General features: G+C 46.9%; 1 protein-coding gene across 9 annotated transcripts in view; it reads right to left on the bottom strand.

The window, feature by feature from the left end:
• Positions 1-21,527, bottom strand: part of SERGEF (secretion regulating guanine nucleotide exchange factor) — a 200,615-nt gene that overhangs the window by 142,495 nt on the left and 36,593 nt on the right. For all 9 annotated transcript variants that reach the window (XR_012509668.1, XR_012509669.1, XR_012509670.1 and 6 more), the window contains one exon: positions 9,735-9,901. Coding sequence is in view for 6 of the 9 variants with exons in the window: in XM_010964793.2 (XP_010963095.1) it covers positions 9,735-9,901 (167 nt within the window). In the remaining 3 variants the exon portion in view is untranslated. The remainder of the gene's footprint in view (positions 1-9,734; positions 9,902-21,527) is intronic.

Raw genomic sequence — 21,527 nt, 5'->3', positions numbered from 1 at the left:
TCCTTTGGAAGACGTAGTAGCTGTCCCAGCAGCCAAGGGCAAAGGGAAGCAGAAGAACCAGCTTGTGCAAAGACCCAGAAGTATCAAAAATATGATGATTTCTTTGGTTTGGCCCAGACGAATCCTTGCTGTTAATGCTGATGGCTACCTCAACAGGAATTTCAAGATGCAAGGGAGAGACTGGTAGAAGGTACGGCTGGATATTCTGACAGAGCAGGATCAAGAAGAGTTTCTTAGGACAAGCCAGAGATTTTGGACCTTATCCATTAAAAAGTAAGGCATACAGCCATACCTATAACAGTTATTTGCTGAACACCTACTGTGTGCTGGGCACTAATCAAGGTGATGCGGACACAGTGGTGAACAAGGCCAACAACAATCCTAGAACTCATGCTCTAATAACCCTGTTCTTTGCACACCGGCTGTGGAAATTAGGGATTGTGTGTTTCTCCTACCTCTTGAGGGCAGAGGTTGGGTCTTCTTCTCTACTATATCCTGAAGGTTCAGCTAAGTCTCCTCCTCTAGTGTGATTCCAATAAGTATTTATTGTGGGAATGAATGTTTGCTGTATTTTCTAAAAATCTTATTTAAAAGTAAAAGCGCAACATGATCAGATTTACATTTTGTATATCATTTTGGCAGCTGGGTGGGGGCAGCTGGAATGAACCCAAACTAGAGACAAAGAGTTCTCAACAAAGAGGTGGTCACTGTAATTAGGCAACAGATAACAGGGGACTAGGCTAAAGGAACAGGGGTAGAGGTGGAGGTAGTTTTAATCCCCTGGCCAATCAATTCTCTCACAGCTCACTCAGCCTTCACAGAACTTGCATTTCTCTCATCAAACCACTGCAGCCTCCTTTGAACCCTCATTGGCTTTTGTTTTCACTCTAAACCCCTGCATGATTTACTTTCGCCCTGGGACAGCCCAGTTTTCAAGGTCATATGCAACAAAAGACAGCTGGTCAGCTCCAGGGTGACCCTGGGCACGGCCAGGGGGCAGTCGTAATGCTGCAGAGCGTGGAGGTGACACATGAGGTCACTGGGACTTTAAATCAGTGCTGATGAATTTCCTTTGCTGCTGAGAGAAAGCGCGCCAGAAACATCCTTGCTGTTGATGCTGATGGCTACCTCGGCAGGAATTCACGCTCCCTGACCTGCATGGAAATGGGCTATGGATTACCAAGCACTTGGCCTCCAATATTTTCAATGGTTCTGATCCTAAGTATTTACCACAAGATCCAGGACAGTTCTGTGTAGCTCCTAAGATCTCAAGTGATTAAGACAGAAGAGCATCTCTGATTCATACTAGAAACAAAATCTGTGTCTGATGCATAGAATGGCTCACAAGCATATAAACCCAATAATAACACTTTTGTACAGCACTTTAGAGTTTACCAAAGCCCTTGTACAGCTTATTTGCATCTTTCAGTAACCCCCGTGGGCAAGGTAAAGCTGATATTATTACTCCCATTTTGTATATGAGAAAACTAAGGCTTGGAGTGGATCTGACTGACCCAAAGTCATATGAAGTACAGGTTACAGAGCAGAAATTCCAACGCAGGTTTCACTCCACATTCAAGCCTCCGTCCATCAGACCTCCAACTCCAGCAAGCACTAGGGTTTACAACAATCATGAGTTAACGTCTCTGTCCCAGTCCTCACTGAGGCTAGTCCTTTCCTTGCTGCTTTTTCTCATAAGACAATGACTCAGACTATGAGTCTAGAGAGTGCTACAAGGTCTCTGTCAGACCCAACTACCACTTAACGACAGCCACAACCAGGGTGCAGGGCCACATGCTGATCAGAATTGTTCAGAGAGGAAGCTGCTGGTGCCCAAGGCTAGCAAGGAGAAGCAGGAGGGCTCTGAGAGCCAGATTCAAGTCCCTGGTCTGCCGTGCACTGTGTAACCTTGAGTTTGCTTTCTCTTTGAACTTCAGTTTCCTCACCCACAGAGTAAGGGCAGCATCTGCTCTACCCACTTCCCAGGGGTCAGAGCCAGTAATGGTATCTTTCCTCTCCCATTTCCAGGCAGTTACCAGCCTGTGCTGGATGCACCTACAAAGTAAAGCAAACTAGTCCCTCCCCGGAGGCCCCCCTCACTAACCTCATCACACCAGCAGACAATTCGGCTTTCAATGTAAACGGTAGATTTAAGCCACCCAGCAGGAGCACTCACACTTCTGCTGATTATTTGCTTTGTACAAAGCCTGGCCCTAATTATACAAAGATAAATAAGACAGTGTGGGTCCTCACAGAACTCAAGGTTTGGTGTAGCGATGGACATATTAATAAGTACTGTATTACTAATAAATACAGCATTACAGCATCGGGCAGCCACTTTGTCTTTTCTTTGTGAATTATTGGCGCCTTATACTATACATGGCCTGTAGTAGGATGCAGTAAACATTTATTGAATAAATAAATAAAACTAAGATAAAACATGATGAAAAGGGCACACACACTTTACTGAAAGCATTGCTTTTCTCCACCTGAAAACTCCCATCTTCAGCGAGGGTTGGGGAGAGGGTATAGCTCAGTGGTAGAGTGCATGCTTAGCATGCATGAGGTCCCGGAGATTGAACCCAGGACCTCCATCAAAAATAAATAAATAAACCTAATTACCTCCCCCTCAAAAAAACAAAAAAAACCTGGAGGGAAAAAACCTTCCATCTTCACAGATCCCCTTTTTTCTTTACTCCTGTGCCAAAAGAGAAAGCATCCTTCCTTCTTGTCAGAACTAACCCCTTCCCAGTGATTTCCCTCTCTCTCACCGCCTCAGCAGCCTTGCTCCAGCTATCTCCTCCCTCTCTCTGCCTCTTTCTAATCCTTTCTTTCTGCCTTCTGACACACCCCCGTCTTCTTGAGCTTACAAAACTAACTCGAACAGAGCTCTCCTTTCAAGTTCCTGAGCTTGTTCTCAACCACCTTTGACCACAGAATCTCCCGAAAGGGTCGTTCACACCTGCAGCCTGTATTTTCCTCACCCTTTCATTCACCCTATGTCTTCGCAGCAGCTTCCTCCGAAGCTTCCCTCAGAAGTGTCACCACGCCTCCCCATCACCAAGTTTGGTGGTCTCGTCCCAGTCTCCAAGCTCCCTGGCCTCCCTGCTGAAATCCCCTCGGCTCCTGCGACACTGCGGCTCCTGGCTTGCTCTCTCCCTCTCTTGTCAATATTGGGTCTCTATCTGCCTGCTCTTCCTCTGCTTTCCTCTTAATGCAAGTTCTTGCCAATTTTTCCCTGTTACTTTACATTAGCTCCCTTGAGAACTAATTTAATGTCAAAGCTTCCAATTCAGGGAGCCTTTCCAGTCACCACCTCCCACCCCAACCACCCCCCACCCCCACCCCGCAGAATCCAGCAGAACCATAGGGACTGAAAATGCAAGAAAGAAAAGGTCCCCGAGGACAGGGGAAGGGATGGGATCAACAGAGTTTCAATGTCAGATTCTCTCTTCCAGCCTCTGCCACATTCTGCTTGTCCTGCAATGAACTTATCTTAGCCCTGCCACCAGCTCACAAGCTGCTAATCCAGGCTCGGTCCCACTCTTCTCTGCTCCCCTCACTCAGCTAATGGAGTGCTCGGACAGATGGGCACACATAAGCATCTGCCGGATAAAAGAAGAAAAACCAAAGATGAATATGCAACCGAGCACTTGGTAAATTGTGAGGCACTAAAGGACTACAAGCCTCACCATCAACAGACTTCCTAAGAAACTTCCGGGTTGCCGGAACACATTCCAGGGTCAGCGCCTGTCTGTTCTCTGGCTCTGCAGTACACCTGATGCCCAAGTGCCTGAGAACCCGGAAATGCCTATTCTGGACCTGGCCTGGGATTGAGAAGCACAGAGGAGCCGCGCCCTCCAAAGCCATCTCCTCCCCATGGATTCAGTCAGGAAACATCCACTCAGCACCTGTGAGGTGCCGGGAGCTACTCTAGACACTGGGAACACAGCTTTGAACAAGATGACAAGGCCCTGGCCCTCCTGGATCTTATATTTCAGTGAGAAGAGGTTATAAATACAAACAAATAAGAAAACAGAAGGTGGCAAATAAGGGCTTCTGCATCAGCTCTTTTACCAGCTCTTTCATACAAGACAGCCCTGGCTGTTGGCTCTTTCTCTCTTCCGAGTGTTCACACAGACATATCCAGGCCCCTGCTTTGAGGTTTTTCTGTGTTTTTCTCCTCCTGTTAGGCCAGCAGCTACAGCACAGATGTGCTAGCTTTTCTAATCTCCAACGAAACAGTGCCTGGGTGAACACGGCCAGCGACTTGGGGAGGCCTCTGAAGCCACTACACCTAGACGGTTTGGGCAACCCGGGCGCCGTGGCCTCACAGACCTCGAGCCCCTCTAAGAAGAGCGACGGGCTGTGGATTACTCACCAGAGAGCTACTTGGGGATGCTTTTTCAGGTTGTGTTCAATTCTGTCAGAACCCTCCGGACTCAGCTGATAGCTGGTGGTAGATTTCTGTGTTATTTAGGGCACCGAAGTCCCACAGTCTTGACACAAGCTTAAAATTAGAAATGCATTAAATATAGGAAAGGAGGAAGGTCATTCAGGAAAGGCAGCCTTCCGAGGGAGCTTGCAGGACAAAGGCGCCCTGGAAACTTCCAGGTTCATTAATGGGTTTTACACAGCATTCAAGTGGTATTTCTCCTTCAGAAATAACACTGTGGAAAGCGTAGGGGACTGGCTCAAACCTCAGCTAACATAGCCGAGTGAGTGACTCTGCAAACTAAAAATAGCTTCTTTCCCACTCATTCTGACAGATTTCACTTAGACCCTGTGCACAGGTTGATCCTCCAACAAACAGTTTTAGTCCTACAGCAAAATGAGGGCTGGTGGCATTTGGGCTTGACAATTACCCAATCCCCGGTTCAACTCTTGTTTATTTCCACATCTCCTGCTCCTGCACCAATTCCTGCGGGAGTGCACACACGTGCACGTGTACACTTAGCTCCCCGACTGGGATTTGGGGCTCCTCAATCAAACGTGGGCAGAATTTAAACCAGGAACATGACTCAGGACCATGGCTGCAGACTGAGCCCAGAGCAAGACTCTCTGAAACACTGGGAAGCAGGCTGTTCACCTCAGGGCTTCTCCTAATTCCCAGCTAGCCTCTCTGGACCTAAGTTTCCTCAATTATAAACTGAGGATAATTATTCCTATTCTTGTCTATTTCACGGCATCATGCTGGAACATATCTGACAGGTATTTTCCTTTAGACAGTACTCCTATCAGAAGGCTGGATGGCAGTGACGTGGCAGGCACGGCAGACAGCCAGACTGCAAAACTAGGCTGGACCACTGGAAGGGGCAGGCATCCTGACTGTACCAGGATCTACAAGCAGATCCACATTCATGGTTTTAGTTCATGTTGTTCCCTCTGCCTGGAATGTCCTTCTCCTTTTGCTTAACTCCTACTCATTTTTAAGATCCCAGTTCAAGCATTTCTTTCTGTTAATGTCTTTAGAATAAATCATTCCATTTTCACTGCTCCCTTGGTATTTCACACATACCTCTAATATCACTTTTCACTCTACATGGTATGGAATTTATTTAGGTACCTGGAAGTTCTTTGAGGGCAAAGACATGTAATCTTTATCTTTGTATCCACCTCCCCACTGACTACCACTGTGTGGTTGACACAGGGATATGGCAGGTGTCAACCAATCTTCACTAGGTTGACTACAGAGTGGGCAAGGGCTGATAACCAAAAAGGGACTAAACCCAAGAGACATGCACACAGGTGGAACAGTACACACAGAGTCAGCAAAGGGGGTAGCGGGAGGGGTATCCAGGAAGGTGGAGTCGCCAAGGCCTGCCTGCTTCTGCTCCTGCTCCCAGCAATAAGGTCACAGCCACAGGGATGGGAGTCAAAGCTGAACTGCAAGTCCTGGGAGGACCAGGTAGGAGCATCATACTAAGTCCCAATGACCTAAACTGGAACAGGAGGCCCTAGGGATGAGGAACAAGGGCAGAGAACAGAGCCAAGGCAAAGAGGCAGAGCAAGGCTCAAGCAGTACTGAAGCCTGGAACTTCTAGATCAGTTAACGTTTCCAGGTCTGCCAAAGTGGAAGCCAGCAGCTAGGGTTTGGGTGACCCTGGCTAACATACCGAGGGACTCTAGAGGCAGGAGTCATTACAAATTTAAGTAGTGATCATTTCCATAAAATATGAATCAGAGATGGAAGCGAATCTTCAATCTATAAGAAACTTTAGGAATCACCTGGTCTACCATTCCCCAACCTACATATCAGGGAACTAAGGGTACAGAAGGAAAGGGGCTTGCCTGAGTTCACCCAGTTGGAGCAGAACCAAGGCTAGAACTCAGGTCTTCTGACTCCCAACCCAGACCCCTGTCTCCTCAGAGGCTGTTGACCTTCAGTCAAGCAGGTCTTCATGGTTCCACTAAAAACACTAGGTACCCTGCTCCAGCTGCTTTAGAACCCTGGGGAAGCCCCACTGCACCCACCAAGTGAGCACAGACACTTCTGCCTGACTGTGAAGTACAGACTTCCACCTTCGGGCAGAGTTTAGAGCCAGTGCTCCATAGGAAACGGGCAGGGAGTAGCCCCACCTGGAGCCTGGAAGCCAAAAACTGCTGTGGCGTATGTTTGCTGTCAGGAAGCAATAAAACCTGTTCCCACATACCCTGCCCTGACGTGTGCCTGGGGGGTTAATCCCAACCAATGTGCTCCCCATGGAATTTTCCAAGAGTGGCTAGAGAGGCCCAGTAGCTGAGGCAAAGCTGACAGTACACAAAACACAGTCTTGAGCGCTGTAAGAAAACTGAATAAAGGGCCTCCTGATCTAAAACCTCGAAGTCTTTCTCAGACTAGAGATGAGACATGGCTCAGAAGAAAAGAGCTAAGACTCTCAGGGAGTCAGAGACCCTGATTCCAGAGCTTTTATACAGGTGAAGGCACTTATGCAGCGCTGCTTCATCTGCACACAAAGCATGCGAGCTTCAAGTTCTCAGCCCAAGCCCCAGCCCCACTGTTTACCTACTGTGTGATCTGGGGTCGAAGACTTACTCAGTAGTCGTCTTATGCTTAAGGCAGTGCTTATAACACCTGTGCCCAGGTCTGTTGTGAAGATGAAATAATGCATGTAAAGCATTTAGAACACTGCCTGGCCCATAATAACCACTAAGCAACATTGTGTTTATTTGCTTTCTTTTGTTCATAGAAGAGGGTAGTCACAGAAAGCTCTGCCTACCTGTGCTTTCCCTCCTGTTTGACTTGTCTCTCTGGACCCTTCTGGGCAGACATCCTACCTGAGGCCCCAGCCCAGACATATCATTCCTCCTTCTGCTTATCCCTGGACATAGAAGAAGACAACTGTTCAGTTATGGGCCACACTCAGATCCTTGAAGGTCAGGAATTATCAGCTTAGTTCAAGCCTATTGCTGTCTCCCAGGTGTCTGTGCACCTCCCTGGCCCAGCCCCTGCTAGGGTATTACCTGGTTTAGTGTGGCTCTTGTCTTTTCCAAGAGAACCTACCCCTACCAGCTTATAGCCGCCCACAGGCCTAGCTCTGGGCCTCCAGAAAATAGATGCCTGACAGGCCAGACCTGGACATCAACAGTAGAGAGAATTCCCAGACCCAGTGCAGCAACAGGAAACAGCCTGGAGTCTGAGCCTGCGGTGAGACCGTGAGTACACACACCAGCACCAGCACTGGCACCACAGAGGCGGGGGCAGAGATGGAAGGGAGCGTGAAAATGAAGCTGCCACAGGCTCGGGGCTCAGGCCGACTCCTTGAGTTGCCCTGCTCAGAAGCTAAATAAAGTCACGCCAACGTCAGGCTCTTCAGCTATATGATTGCCCAGGGCCAGGGCTGTCACAGTGCTGCACAGCGTGGCCACCAAAGGGCACTCAGAGGCTCCAAAGGGAAAGAAGAGAAAGGATTCAACAGTTACTGAGTGCCTGGTGAGTGCCAAGAGCTTTGGCATAATCCTCATCAATGACCTTCTGCAATTGGTCTGATTATCCTCATCTTGCCAATAAAATCAGAGACTCAGGAAAATCCATGGAACCTCCGTGCCTCTGGTACGCTTCCTGACCACTAAGTCTTAACTATTCTGGGAAAGACAAAGGAAAGCTAAAGAGTCTAAAGCACCATGTACCAAGCTCTCAGCACCTCCACTCGCTAAGCAGACAGCACCGGCTTAAGCACCGCATTCCTGCATTTACTGCCAGTGGAGTCAACTGCTTTCAAACAGAATCTAGAGAAATACAGCAAAAGCCATGAGGACACTTGTAGCCTTTGCCCCAGCAATTTCACCCCCAAGATTGTGCCTTAGAGAAACAGTTCAACAGAGTATTCACTGCAATATTCACCAGAGGAACAAAAAAAAGGGAAATGATCTAAATGGCCAATAGTCACAGAATGTTTTGGAAACTCGCAGAACCTTCAGATCATACAACATTATACAGCCACTCTAAATGATCTTCAAAGACCAAGAAGAAACAAAGCAAAGTATTTGTGATAAAATAAATGAAGACTGGATATAAAACATTATAAATGCCATCACTCTAACTGTGTAAAGTATGTACGTGCATATGCAAAAGAGGAACGTAGTTGTATTAGCATGTTAAGATTACGGGTGGTTTTATTATTACTATTATTATTACCATGTCTAATCCTTGTGGTGTTGTTCAGTGCCTTTACAATTAAAGAAAAAGAGGGAGAGATAGACAGACAGACTTAACCCAGCACTAAGGAAAGGCCCAAGAGGACCAGGGCTGGGATGTGAAGCAGAAATTGAGAACCGCCCTACATACCCAGAAGGAGGAGGCCAGGCAGGCCCGGGGGAGAGGGAAGCCCTCTAGGTATGGAGAGGGTTGTAATTAGTCTGATGCTAATTACAGAAGTCTCACTAGCTTATTAATTTTTTGGACAGACTGAATGAAGACTGAATTCCTTCATTAAGCCAACTTGGGTTCAGAGGCACATTTCCTGAGTGGCCATACTCATTCTTCTCAAAAACCTAGCCTTTTCTCTTTTTAAGGACAGCAGTAAAGTAAAATTTAGTAACAGAAATACACACCCTGGAGAAATTAAGATTCCTGCCTTCAATGCAGAAATTCAAGACATTTCAGGGAACTAAAGGGGCTTAAATAAGCAACCGAACTACAATGTTCTCTATGCTGGGGAATATAAACAGAAGTGCAAAATACTCAGCTCGGTATTAAAGGCCCCTCTGATCAGGTTCAACCCATCTTCCTGATATTACCTCATATTCGCCCTCTTACATCCTGTGCTCCAGACGAATGGAACCACCACTGTTCCCCAAACACCTTCCTCACTTTCCTACCCTCAACTCTGCTCCAGCTGCTGTGCCCACCTGGAAGTCCTCTCCTCCCGTACAGTTGGACTCCTACTCAAGTCTCACCCCTCCTTTAAGGCACAGCTCAAAGCCGTGTCCCTCTGGAAGCCCAACCCAATCCCTGTACCCTGAACTCATCTCTCACTCTTTGAAGTGGACCCATAGGCCCCAGAATCTCTGAAAGAGTCACACACAGTCTGCTTTGTGGCACAGGTATCCAGGTAACTGCCTTTTCTACCAGATTAAAGCACAAGCAACTTGAGGCAAGGAACTTTCAGGCTCCTGCGTGGAGCCCACAGTATGGCCTGGACTATAAGCACACAGTAGGTCTTCAGTGAACACTCCCCTGAAAGACAAGGAAAAGAGACGCATCACCTCTGTGGAAAGAGGTCACTTCCTACCTCAGTTGCTCCCGTTAAGCAATGCAGAGGCGAAGGCGTGCTCTTCGAGGTCCTGGAGCAAGGGAGGGATGAATCCTGCTTCTCCAGTTTCCAGCCTTCATGAGACTCCAATGTCCTCCCTAGTTGACCATAGTCTGCTCGGCCCCAGGTAAACACCTTGCCAGTTTCTAGAAACAAACATTATTTGAATGAAGGCTACATTCCACAGCTGTGCTCCCATGGGTAAGCAAAGAATTCCAAGAGAAAGTGTGAACATTCATTTTAGTACCAATACCACATAGCGGGAGCCTTCCTATCTTCCTGTAAAGAAAGCACGCGTACCCACATGTTTACAGATGTGGGAACTGAGGTTCAGAGAGGTGATGTGCATGACTTGACCAGGATCAAACAAGTGGTGACTGCCAAAGCTGGATTCCAACCAAGGCTGCTTCTATAGCCTGTGCTCCTGCACTTTAGCAGGTGTGGACACGGCCACAGAGAACACTCTGACCATGCTATACAGCCCACCCACCCTCTTCCCTCCCTGTACTCTTCAGGGACAGATAACGTCCGTTCTCAGGGTCTCCTCCCTCTCACGCAATCCAGAACCCCCACCAGCCACCAGCCACCTAGAACTTCCCCAGGCTCCTGACTTGCCCCAGGCCACAATCTCTCAGGGCCTTACTCTGAGCTCAATTAAGGGCCAGTTTCATGTGTTTTCCCCTCCATGTAACATAGAGAACCTTTCAGAGACTATGCTCTTACCCAGAGGAGCAATTCTAATAGTCCCAAATGCAAGTGTCTATGTGTGCTAGAGGGAAGGGAGTGAGAGAAGGAGAAAAAGACAAAATCATTTAGAGCTAGAAAAGCATTCAGTCCCCTAGATGCACCACCTGGGAAGCTGGCCAGTGCTAAAGATGACTAAAGAAAATGAAATTTGGAAAAAAGAAATGGCCTTTCTTCTCACAGATAAGAGAGAATCCACCAAACTTACTCAGTTATACCAAGTGGCGCATTTGTTATTTCAACAGAAATGCAAAATCTGATGAGGCATAGATTATTAACAGAGTCTCTGCAATAAATATGCATAACCATGTGCGCTGTATAAATTCTTTATACATGTTTATTTTAACAAAGAGAGACAAAACACCAAGTAACGCATATTAAATTCTAGACAAATCTACTACATACTCTGTGTTTAGTATCAAAGCTTCATCTGGCCCCATATTCAACATATGGTTTATAGCGTCAGCTAAAAACAACCAGACTCATGGGGGAAATGTCAGGATTCTGAAGGGATCCAGGGCTCTGCGGGGACACAGTTCTCAGGACCAGCCTGCACACGGACACCAGTGTGGATACCAAGAAGTTCAATGGAAGTGACTTCCAGGCTTCCTCAAAGAGGGAACAAAGTCTGGGCAACCCATGGGCTGCCAGGTGTATTACAAGAACAGAGAGTGGGTCCATTCAGATGTGGTTTTCATGGCTCATGTGTGCTGACCATTTGCCGTGGATGCCTTTACATTATTCATCTGACCAACCATGCCTCAACTTTTAGAGTCCAGCTCATGGGCCACCGGTTCTGCAAAACCACTTCTTGACTCCTTAATTCTCCACAGAATGGGTGAACCCTCCCTCCTGTGAGCCGCCTTTGTTACTGTACTCCTCACTACTATGATCCTTTAACAAGAGAGAAAATTAAGGTTCAGAGAAGTGACCAGCTAAGCCACATCTCCTTCTACTAGCCCACGGTACCACTCTGCGTTGGTTATTCACACTCGTCCACAACACGGCATGACCTCTAAACACTCTTCCTTCACTTCTGTAGGATTAGAACAAAAAAGCCCACATGCCCAGGACCCACAAAGCACCCCAACCTGGCAAACTGTCCTTCTACTTGAGCTGACTGGGATTTACAACCAGACTGTCTTAGCAAGGAGGTGCCCAAGAAGCCAGAGGATGACGCTGTTACCTCTTAAAGGACACTAGCATTCCTCTGTTGGGAAGAACGGGCAAGTTGCTATCTGCAGGACTACAGAAAGAATTGGGTTATCACAACCCCCAACAATGAATCCTTTCTCATCAAGTAAAACATCTTAGAACTTTCTCTGCTATTGATTGTTTTGACGTTCAAGACTGCCAGAATATGGTGCTACCACGATTACCTTTCCAACAGCAATTCAACCATTCCACTTATGTAGCACTTCCCACCTTTAAAGCACTTTACAAAGATTAATTAATTAATCTTCCTGCTCCCTGGGGAGGCCACAGACATTTTATCAGAGACAACGAGGCTGACCACATGACCAGCCTTCGGGCTCCAGCCTAAGTTTGTTCAGCCACGTAGGTATATACCCTGAAGCTGTTTGTCTGTTTCTCCCCCATATACACTCTGCATTAGAAGGCTCATGGGGGACAGAAGAGACTCTTCTATCTTTCCTTTGCTGACCACCTCCCAGGTGCCCAGCACATTTATAGACACTAGATCCCAAAAAATTTTCATACAAATTCTGTGACAAATAGATTATTAAGTTTATTTTATAGATGACACTAGACAACTTGAGAGGTTAAATGATTTGATCAAGTTCAAGAAACCAACAGGTGGTAAAAGCAAGATTTAAACCTCTGTCTTCTGATTCCAAGACCAACGGCAGAGCCAATGATTGCACAGCTGCTGATGAAACCTGGCTGATGAAACAGCTATTCTTACAGTGTTTGAGGAGGAGGGGAACTCAGATTAAATGGATATGTTCTGTGTACCATCCAGCTGTCTCGCTAGAACAGCCTCCTTCCCAGGAGACCATGCAGAACTCAGAACTATAAGCACTGAAATAAAGGCGTTAAACAGAAGGATTATAATTTTAGGTCACTTGTAGTAAAGGAATACAGTGAATCCACATACAAAAGATCTTCATTAGTGCACTATAGATAAATGTCTGCCTCACCTGAAGCATGCTTTCAAATCCAAGGATATTTAGATCCCAAAGGCAACAAGCTAATCTTTTCCTTGGAATAAATAATTATATATTACTGTGATAAAAAATAGATATATTAATATCATCCAACAAGTATAGGTATGAGTCTCCAGATAAATGGGAGAAATGACAAATAGCACAAAATAAAGTAAAATATAATTTAAAGGCACGTCCATGAGAGAATTAACATAGAATAACAAGGGAGCCAAGAAACATACATGGCCAAGGATCCCAATGCAACCAAGAAAACCACGAGGCCAGGTGAGTGGTACTGACAAAGAATATCTAAGGAGCGTGGAGGGAGCATTCCAAGCTGGAAGTGTCCTGGCAGGCTTGATGGAACAAGTAGTATTAACTGAACTTCTAGATAGAAGAAGAAAATGAGAAGATCAGGGAGAATGTTCCAGAAGTGTGAAGAGGGCTAAGCAATGGCAGAAATCCAAAGGTACAAGGTGGGGCAGGTGGAGGGAGTGAGGGTCACAAGTCAGGGAGGTGGAGGCGAGTCCAGGATGCCAGTCTGGGGCCACTACAGGGAAACACCAGGCTTGGGGTCTGGACCAGAACTTCCATACTCGTTTGGTTGCACTCCCTTATCAGCAAAACATTTTTTAACATACCACCAATATATGTATATTTGTTTACTGAAGTACATACTTGCATTATACACATCTGTGAATTATAAAGTTACCCTAATTCAAAACTATAGTGTAAAACATAATCCAAAAGTAGAAAATTTAAAAGAATGAGATAAAAACATATAAAAGAAGTCAGAAATTTCTCTTCCCACACCTTGGCAATTCATCTTGCATGCTCATGATAGGGTCTACTGCTAAATGGACCACAGGGAGACTGCAGACTTCTGGGCAGGGGTGAGGCCTGATGAAATGAATGTTTTGAGATGGTACATTTGGCAAAGGACTGGAGGGGGCCAGGAATAATAATACTCATGGCTAACACTACCTTCCAAAGCACCTACTATGTGCCTGAGCATTCTGTTGTAGGAATTCTCTATATACTGTTCTAAGCCTTCTCTATGCAGTATCCTGTTTACCCCTTCCAACAACCTCGTGAGATAGGTGCTCTTACCAGCCCCATCTTACTGATGGGGAGAAGGTTCTTGGAGTGGGGAGAGGGGATAAGTCACAGTAGGAGTAGGTGAAAAGGGAAGAAAGGAAGGAAGGAGAGAAGCCGCTACAATGACACAAGCCTAAAATGCATCAGCTGAAGCTAGTGTTGAAGTCATGGGGCGGGGGTGGGGGGCAGTGATGGGTAAGAATCTGCAAGGCTTGGCACCCCATTCAATGTGAGAGAAAAGGAACAGGAGGAGATAAACAGCACTCTAAGATTTCAGGATTTCAAGGTTAGTACGAAGGTGGTGGTGCCATTAAAGGAAACAAAGGGGCAGAGACACTAGATTAGGGGTTCCGCTGGTGGGAATCCTGCAGTGTTATCTCGTTACCAAATGATCTAACTCTTCTAGGGCCTTTTGCAAACATCAAACAGTCAAATACAAATAACAAGGGAGTGAATGAGGAGAAAGACGACGAGGTACAAAGGCCTGGGGTGCTCTGGGGTCAGAGGAGACTCAGGATGGTGGGTGGTTGGGAAATAGTCACAGAGCCAGCTTCCTGTACCATCCAGAGGGCTGCCTGGGATGCTGGTAAAGGAGGTTCTGTAGCCACAGCCACAGGCACAGTGAGAAGCTGCTCCAGCAGCATTTGGACTCCTCAGGGAAGGGGAATTTCTTCCCTGTTCCGGGGAAAGGGGCCCTGAAGGTGACAAGAGGACAGATTACAGAGTAATGTAAGGAACACCCATATTGTCTTAGCATAATCTGTCCCAGAAGGGAACAGAATGTCACTGAAGATATCAAGCTGGAGTAAGCAAATAGAAGTGGTTGTTATAAAAAGAATCCCATGGGTCAGGCAGAGAAAAGGCCATATAACCTCTTCAGTCTCTCCCACCTTGGATGCTCCAGGATGGTATAAAGCCTTCTGGAATATACAAACATCCACAGCCACACACACATATGAGAAGGAAGCCACTCTGTACCTATGAGTTATACTTATAATATATCTGTTTATAAATACCACTTACTCTCAAGGTTATTAATTCTAAGTCCTTAGAGTCTAAGAACCTCATTTCTGTAAACCCATCCTTTGTTCTGCCATGTTGACAAGGACTTTATATAAAAGGCACTTGATGGTAATAACCAAGGACTTTGAACACAGAACTAACTGCCCAAGAGTCACCTAGTTTAGTCTCCCCATTCAAGGAGGAGAGACGGGAAAGAGCTCACAGCTAGGGTGCTGGACACAGGCACATGGGGCTGCTTCCTGTGCTTAGATGTGCCATCCCGCTCCTCCTCAAGGCCTCTACGCTACTTCCCTCTGTCCCTGCTGTCTCCTCCATCTGTGATCCCATTCACCTAGTCACCTCCTACTCACTCTTCAACTCTGCTTAGTCTCAACCCAGATCAGATTCTTCTGTGCAATGATCTCAGAGAACTGTGTTCCTCCTCTTGGGAGCACCTATCTCAGTTTATAAATGTACACTCATCAGGAGGACTGTTGATTAAAGGCTGTCTCTTTCTCCAGAGTCAGCTTTATGACTGCAGGGACAGTTTTTGCTCACCCCTGTATCCTAGAAAAACACCCAGCACAAAGTAGATGCTCAATAAAATATGTTGCCTGAATGAACAAATGAACAGTCTAACCATCTCTATCTACCTACTTTTTGCTCACCACTACTAAACTTGATCACTTGCTGGCTCTATAACCTTGAGCAAATTACTCAACACCTGAAAAATGGGAATAATAACACCACTCTTGTAGGGCTGTTGCACGGTTACTTTTGCATAAAGTGCATGACACAAAACAGTAAATGTCAGCCACTATGGCTGTCATCCTCCCAAACTGAACACCTCAGCCTTACCAAAGATTTCCATCATTCCACCCCAGGTTCTACAAATTTGTCAAATCTTCTCTGCCAACTCTCACCTACCAATGACTCTACTGATAAAGAAGAGGAAGAGCACTGAAGCCTTCACCACCAGATTTTGGGATTTTTGTAGATTTGAGTATAGTATCTGGCACATTGCATCACATGACACGATACATTTAAACTAGGGGAATAAAGGAAGAGAGTAGATGAGAGCAATGCAGAAGACAGATGAAATGAGTTGGAGAAGAGAGGAAGATTTGACCGGAAACTCATAAGACCTGGATCCTAATCCTGGCTTCTCTCCTGGGCTACATGACTTTGAAAATGTCCCTTCTCCTCTAGGGGCCAACTTTCACCATCCATGCAATAAGAGGGCTCGAAGGGATGATCTTTAAGGCATCTTCCTGGTCTAAACTTTACTAATGATGTCTGAAAACCTTCAGTGTCAGAATGAATAGTGTGTTATCTAATTTTTTGGCACCTTTGGAATGCCAAACCAGAGTCTTCAAATAAAATATCTATCTAATACCAAAGACCACTAATATGGTTAACAATTTTTTAAACTAGGAATTTAGCTCTATATCCTGGGGATTTTTTTGGTAAAATTTCCCAAGTCTCCAAAGCCGTATCATGAACGATATCATACAACAAAAGGTTTGGAATTTTTTTAGTTAATACAGGAATAAAATTTCCAAACATGAGCTGTCCAACTAAAAAGAGAAGCAGCAGCCTGCAAAGAGAGTGAACAAAAACATGACGGGCTGGGAAGAATTTATTGAGAGCTGACTCTATGTAAAACTCTATTTTACAGGCACTACCAATTAGTTATATAATTTAATCAACTCTGAATGATTAGTGTGAACCTCATTTTACAGAAAAAGAAACAGGTCACAAAAGTTAAATGACTTGCTTAAGATCACACAGCTAGTAAGTGGCAAAGCTGCAGTAATGATGGTGATTATGATAATAATATCAACAATAATAACAACAACAGTTAATATTTTGAGAGCACTTACTTCACACCTAACTCTTTACATGGATTGTCCCATTTAATCCACAGAAACACCTCATGAGAAGATATTACTATAATCCTAAAATTACAGGTGAGGAAAGCATAGAGAGAGACAAAACCCCGGGCTCAGAGCCTACAGCTGCCCACAGTCAGTGCTCCCAGTCACTGCCCTGCAGAGGATGCACCAGCCTGCATGACCCCAGCTCCACTCTTCACTGGCTCCCACAGCCTCTTCAAAAGTGAACATTCCCAAGGACTTCCAGAGGTTGTTCAGAGTCACAGGTATATGTGTGTGGGCCAAAGGGCACAAAGACAGCCGGCCAGCTCACAAGGTGAGCTTCGTCCTCCGCCTGAACAACAAAGACCAGAGTCCCAAGACACACCAGGTACTCCACACGGCTGCTCTGTTTTCACCACTGACTTTATTCGCCGTCAAATTGGAGGCACTGGTGAGAGAAGGCAAGACAGACTGCACCTGAGGAGCCAGCCCCTAGACCAGCTGCAGGACGTCTACATCACGCAGGGTTGGGGCTTCCCAGACAAAAGCAGGGAGGAATGGTTTCTTCTCCAAACCTGGTGAGGACATCTTAGGAGGCCCCAGTCCTAGACTGTTCGGTGTGCTTAGCTCCCTTGCCTTCCACAAGTCCCTCCCTCCAAACACCTGTGTTCCCAAAGTGCTGGATGACTACCCCTCTACTAAGGGCATGCTCCACCTCCCTCCTCCCAGGCCCCTGGGTCATGCTGTGCCCCAGCCTGTATTGCTTGTTGGCCTGCTTGTTTCACCTGCAGAACTCCTTCTCACCCTTCAGGACCTGGCTCAAATGCCACTGCCTCCTAAAGCATTCCATGATCCCCTAGTCAGAACAAGCCATGCCTGCCTTCAGAGCTACTGGCATGGTACTTGTACCCCTGTTCCAACAACTATTCTATGCTGCCAAATATAAGATCAGTTGATGACATGCCTTACATTGTCCACTGTATTAGCCAAGGTTCTCCTTGAGAGAAACAGAACCAAAAGCTTCAACAGAGCAAGACTTATTATAAGGAATTGGGCTCACATGATTGTGGAAGCTGGCAAGTCCAAAATCTGCAGAGCTATGGTCTCAGTTCAAAGGCTGTCAAGCAGGAGAATCCTCTCTAACTCAGGGAGGGTTGGCCTTTTGTTCTCTTCAGGCCTTCAACTGATTGGAGGAGGCCCACCCACATCAGGGAGGGCAATATGCTGTACTCAGTTTACCGATGTAAATGTTAATCTCCTCCAAAAACACCCTCACTGAAACACCCAGAGTAATGCTTACCAAATATCTGGGCACGCATGGCCCAGTCAAGGTGACACATAGAATTATCATATAGACTAAAGGGTGGAGAAGAGTGTTCCTGCCTTATTCTGTCTGAATTCCTCACAGCACCTAGCACAGGGCCTGACCCACAGCAGGTGCTCACTGATGAAAGAAAAAACAGTTACAGACATTGCTCTTACCACAGACTTTTATATGCCACCCGGGAAGTCAGAGACCATCCCACCCAACTCCCCAAAAAGAAAACAAAACTGAAGCAAATAAATAACTCTTCCAAGTCAGGCAGACTACTCAGAAACAGAGCCAGGCATCCGCAATATTCAACAAATAGTTACTGAACTTTCCACACACCAGATGCTGTCCCAGGTGCTGGGGCCACAGCAGTGAATGAAACAGATGCAATTCCCTTCCTTGGTGAAGCTTACATTCTACTGTGAGGAATACAGACAACTGACAAAAAACACATAAAACATATTCCATGGGAAATGACATTAAGTGCTGTAGAAAAATATAAAGTAGGGAAAGGGGGCAGGCAAAGCTGGTGAGGGAGGTGGAGGCTCCAGTCCCGCTTCCAGTCTGGGGCTTTCCCTCCATAGCACACCTTTCCGAAAGGAAGAATCTTACACTTAAGAGACCTCAACCAAGTCAAGAAGGGGCAATGAGACTTGCTCTAACCACCTCTCAGGACTTTGATGAAAAGGGAGACAATAAACAGGAAAGCACTTTATAAACTCTAAATAGAGATGCTCGTAATATCATGACAATCACTTTCTCTAAAGCCAGTTTGCAGACAATCATGGCTGGACCGTGAGCCCCTCCTCTGAGGGACTGCTCTGGCCGAGTGCTCGGGCTTCCTGCACCTCCAGAGGCCAAGTGGCATGTCAGGCTGCTAGTCACACCTAGCAGCAACTTGGCACCCAGAGGAAAAATAATCCCTGATGGAGGCCAGTACCTCTGCAGATGTTTCTCAACTCATTTCACATTCAAACTCCAAAGCTTCTTCGCACACTTTTAGACTCTTATTAATAACATTTTAAAATGTAGATTGCTGCCTAATCTTAGCTGCGTAATTAAAAAAATAATCTTGCTTCTCTCCCTCCCAGCAAGGAAGGAAACTATACCCCAGGGCTTCTGCAGCTAAGAATCACACCCTGCAGAAAAGCTAGGAGGCTGGGGGTGGGGGTGGGGTGGGGAGGGAAGCAGGAGGGAGTAGGGGGAGTTGAAGCCAAGAAGTGAGTCTAATACTTGATTTTAGGGAAAATGAAAACAAGGCTGAAGAAGGTGAGGGATTTGCCCAAGGACACACAGCATATTTTGGCAGAGCCACAAGGAGAATCCCAGTTTCCTGCTTCCCAGTAGACGGCCCACGGCCTCGCTGGGGGAGAAGAGGGAGGAAGATGGGAAGTTCTTGGAGAGTAGGAATCGTACCCATGTGATTCCCCTTATGCAGTGAGCACTGCTCACCTGGAGAAACAGTTAAAGGTCTCAGATGCTCAAGATGATTATGGGACCAAGGCTCAAAATTTTACATTCAGTTCAGACGCACAGACCATCAGAGCAGGAAGGGACCTCAGAGTACTCTAACCCCACCATCTTCTTCAGCCGGGAAAAGCGCAGCCCGGTAAGGAAAGTCACCGAACTACCCAAGGTCAAATAGTGGGTTAGAAGCAAAGCAAGACTAGAACCCAGGTCACTCTGACTTCTAGTACATTCTACCCACAACTTCTTCTAGAAAAATCCCAGTCAATCTCTCAAAGCTTCCATTGCCACCTGCATCAGCTAAGCTTCCTGGGCTCCGTGGCAGAAAACAACAGACAGGTGAGGTCTGCACGGCCCCTCACTGCCTGCCTCCCTAACATGGCTTCTTGGAAGGCCCAGGATGGGGTAATTGAAAGACACACAGCCCACCCCCACCTCCTCAGGGCTCTCCTGGTCCCTACCTAGAAATGCCATCCCCAGCCCTGGACTTCATCTTTAGCTACTGTCTTTAGCAAAAGATCATCAGCAGTTTCCATCTCTGTGAAGTTACAAAAAAAGAAGAAGAAAAAAGGCCAAGCACTGCGCCCAGCTGTTGGTGAGGCCGAGTTTTCCACTGATGACGATGACTCACAGTGCCTGAGCTGGAGGCTGGAGCTGGGAATGAGACTTGGGAGACGGGGCACAGCCAAGGGAAAGCCGCAGTTCCCCAGCACGCCCGGGCCTGCAGAGAGGCGCTGCTTGAGTCCCTTCGGTAAAATCCCAGCACCTGGCTGTGGGAACACAGCACCCCCTGCAGACCATCCTGAGGCCCAGCAGAAGCAGAGACTAACCATTTCCTGGAGCCAGTACATCCTGTAAAGCTTACCACGATATTGAAGCTGTTATGTTAGGAAGCCAGGGTCCCACCTCCAAAACTCCAAGAGATCCCACAATACTATCTGCATCCTTGGCTTCTGAAGAGAAACTGGTTTTCAGTTAATGGGAGGCCCAGATTAAGATCTTCAAGCAGACAGTGGTTGCCCCTGATCTTTGGGTAGGCAAATAATTCACCCAGGGGCAGGCACAAGGAGGAGAGGGAGCCTGTCCTGGGAGGTCAGTTTGTGACCAACCAGTGAGAACGTCTTGGGACATGTCTCTGGATGGTGTTTCTCAAGTTTCTTCTAACTCTACCCCTGGGAACTCTCCCAGGTTCTTTAGGAGGGGTGGGACCTAAGAGAACTACCCTCACAGGTGGGGGGACCTCCCCTACCCCCAAGTGTGAGGACCCTGCAAGGGTGAGAACTCAGCAGCACAACGAGGTCAGAAAGAGTCCGTGGAAGTGACGTCCACCCACTGTCAGTGGTCTGGGGACTTGCCACTGGCATCAAGCAGCGGCAGTAAGGAGCATTGCCAGAAGAGGCCATAAGGAGAACCTGTTACGATCAAGCAACCGCCAGGAAAGAGAAGATAATCAGGAGTCTTGAGGTCCCAGTAATTTCAATGAAAGGGGCCAGGGAGGCTTGGGAATCACTGTCAAGGCTGGTGGGTGGTGTGACAAGCACTGCAGGTACATTCCAGCTGCTCATCTGGAGGTTCAAGACCCCGTGGGGTGAAGGGCCCCCAGGCCAGATCCACAGTGGGACAGCCTGTCTTTCTCTTCCACATCTGAGCTCCCTCCCACTCTGCTCCCTGCTCCCATCTGTCCCTCAGGCCCCAGAAGAAACATCCTTTACAAGCACCCCACCTGCCAAGAAATTCCAAGTCACCAATGTAAAAACCTGACCCGGTTTAAGATGACCTCTGTGGTGTTCACACTGAGTCCCAGACGGTGAGCACCAATGCTACAGTGCCTTCCTTGGAGAGGCTGACTTTTCCACAGCCAGGGACTGGGAAAGGCATCTGCTAACATAGGATTTTTCCTTTCATAGGATCAGCTCCAACCAAATCAGCAAAGCACTGTTACTATGGACCATCTGCCAGGACCCGGAAACAGCCCTGTTACATAAACGGCCTGGTGTAATGAAATTTATTAAACTGGATTCTTCCTCCACAAAGGAAGCGAAGCACTTGAAGTCTTTCTTAGGAGGGGCGCTGCGAGGCAGTGGAAAGGCCCTGGGTCAGGGGCCCC

Source organism: Camelus bactrianus, chromosome 10, assembly GCF_048773025.1.
Source record: "Camelus bactrianus isolate YW-2024 breed Bactrian camel chromosome 10, ASM4877302v1, whole genome shotgun sequence".
Lineage (NCBI taxonomy): Eukaryota > Metazoa > Chordata > Mammalia > Artiodactyla > Camelidae > Camelus > Camelus bactrianus.
Note: the sequence above shows the minus strand (reverse complement) of the source record. Positions and strands in the feature narration are given on the sequence as shown.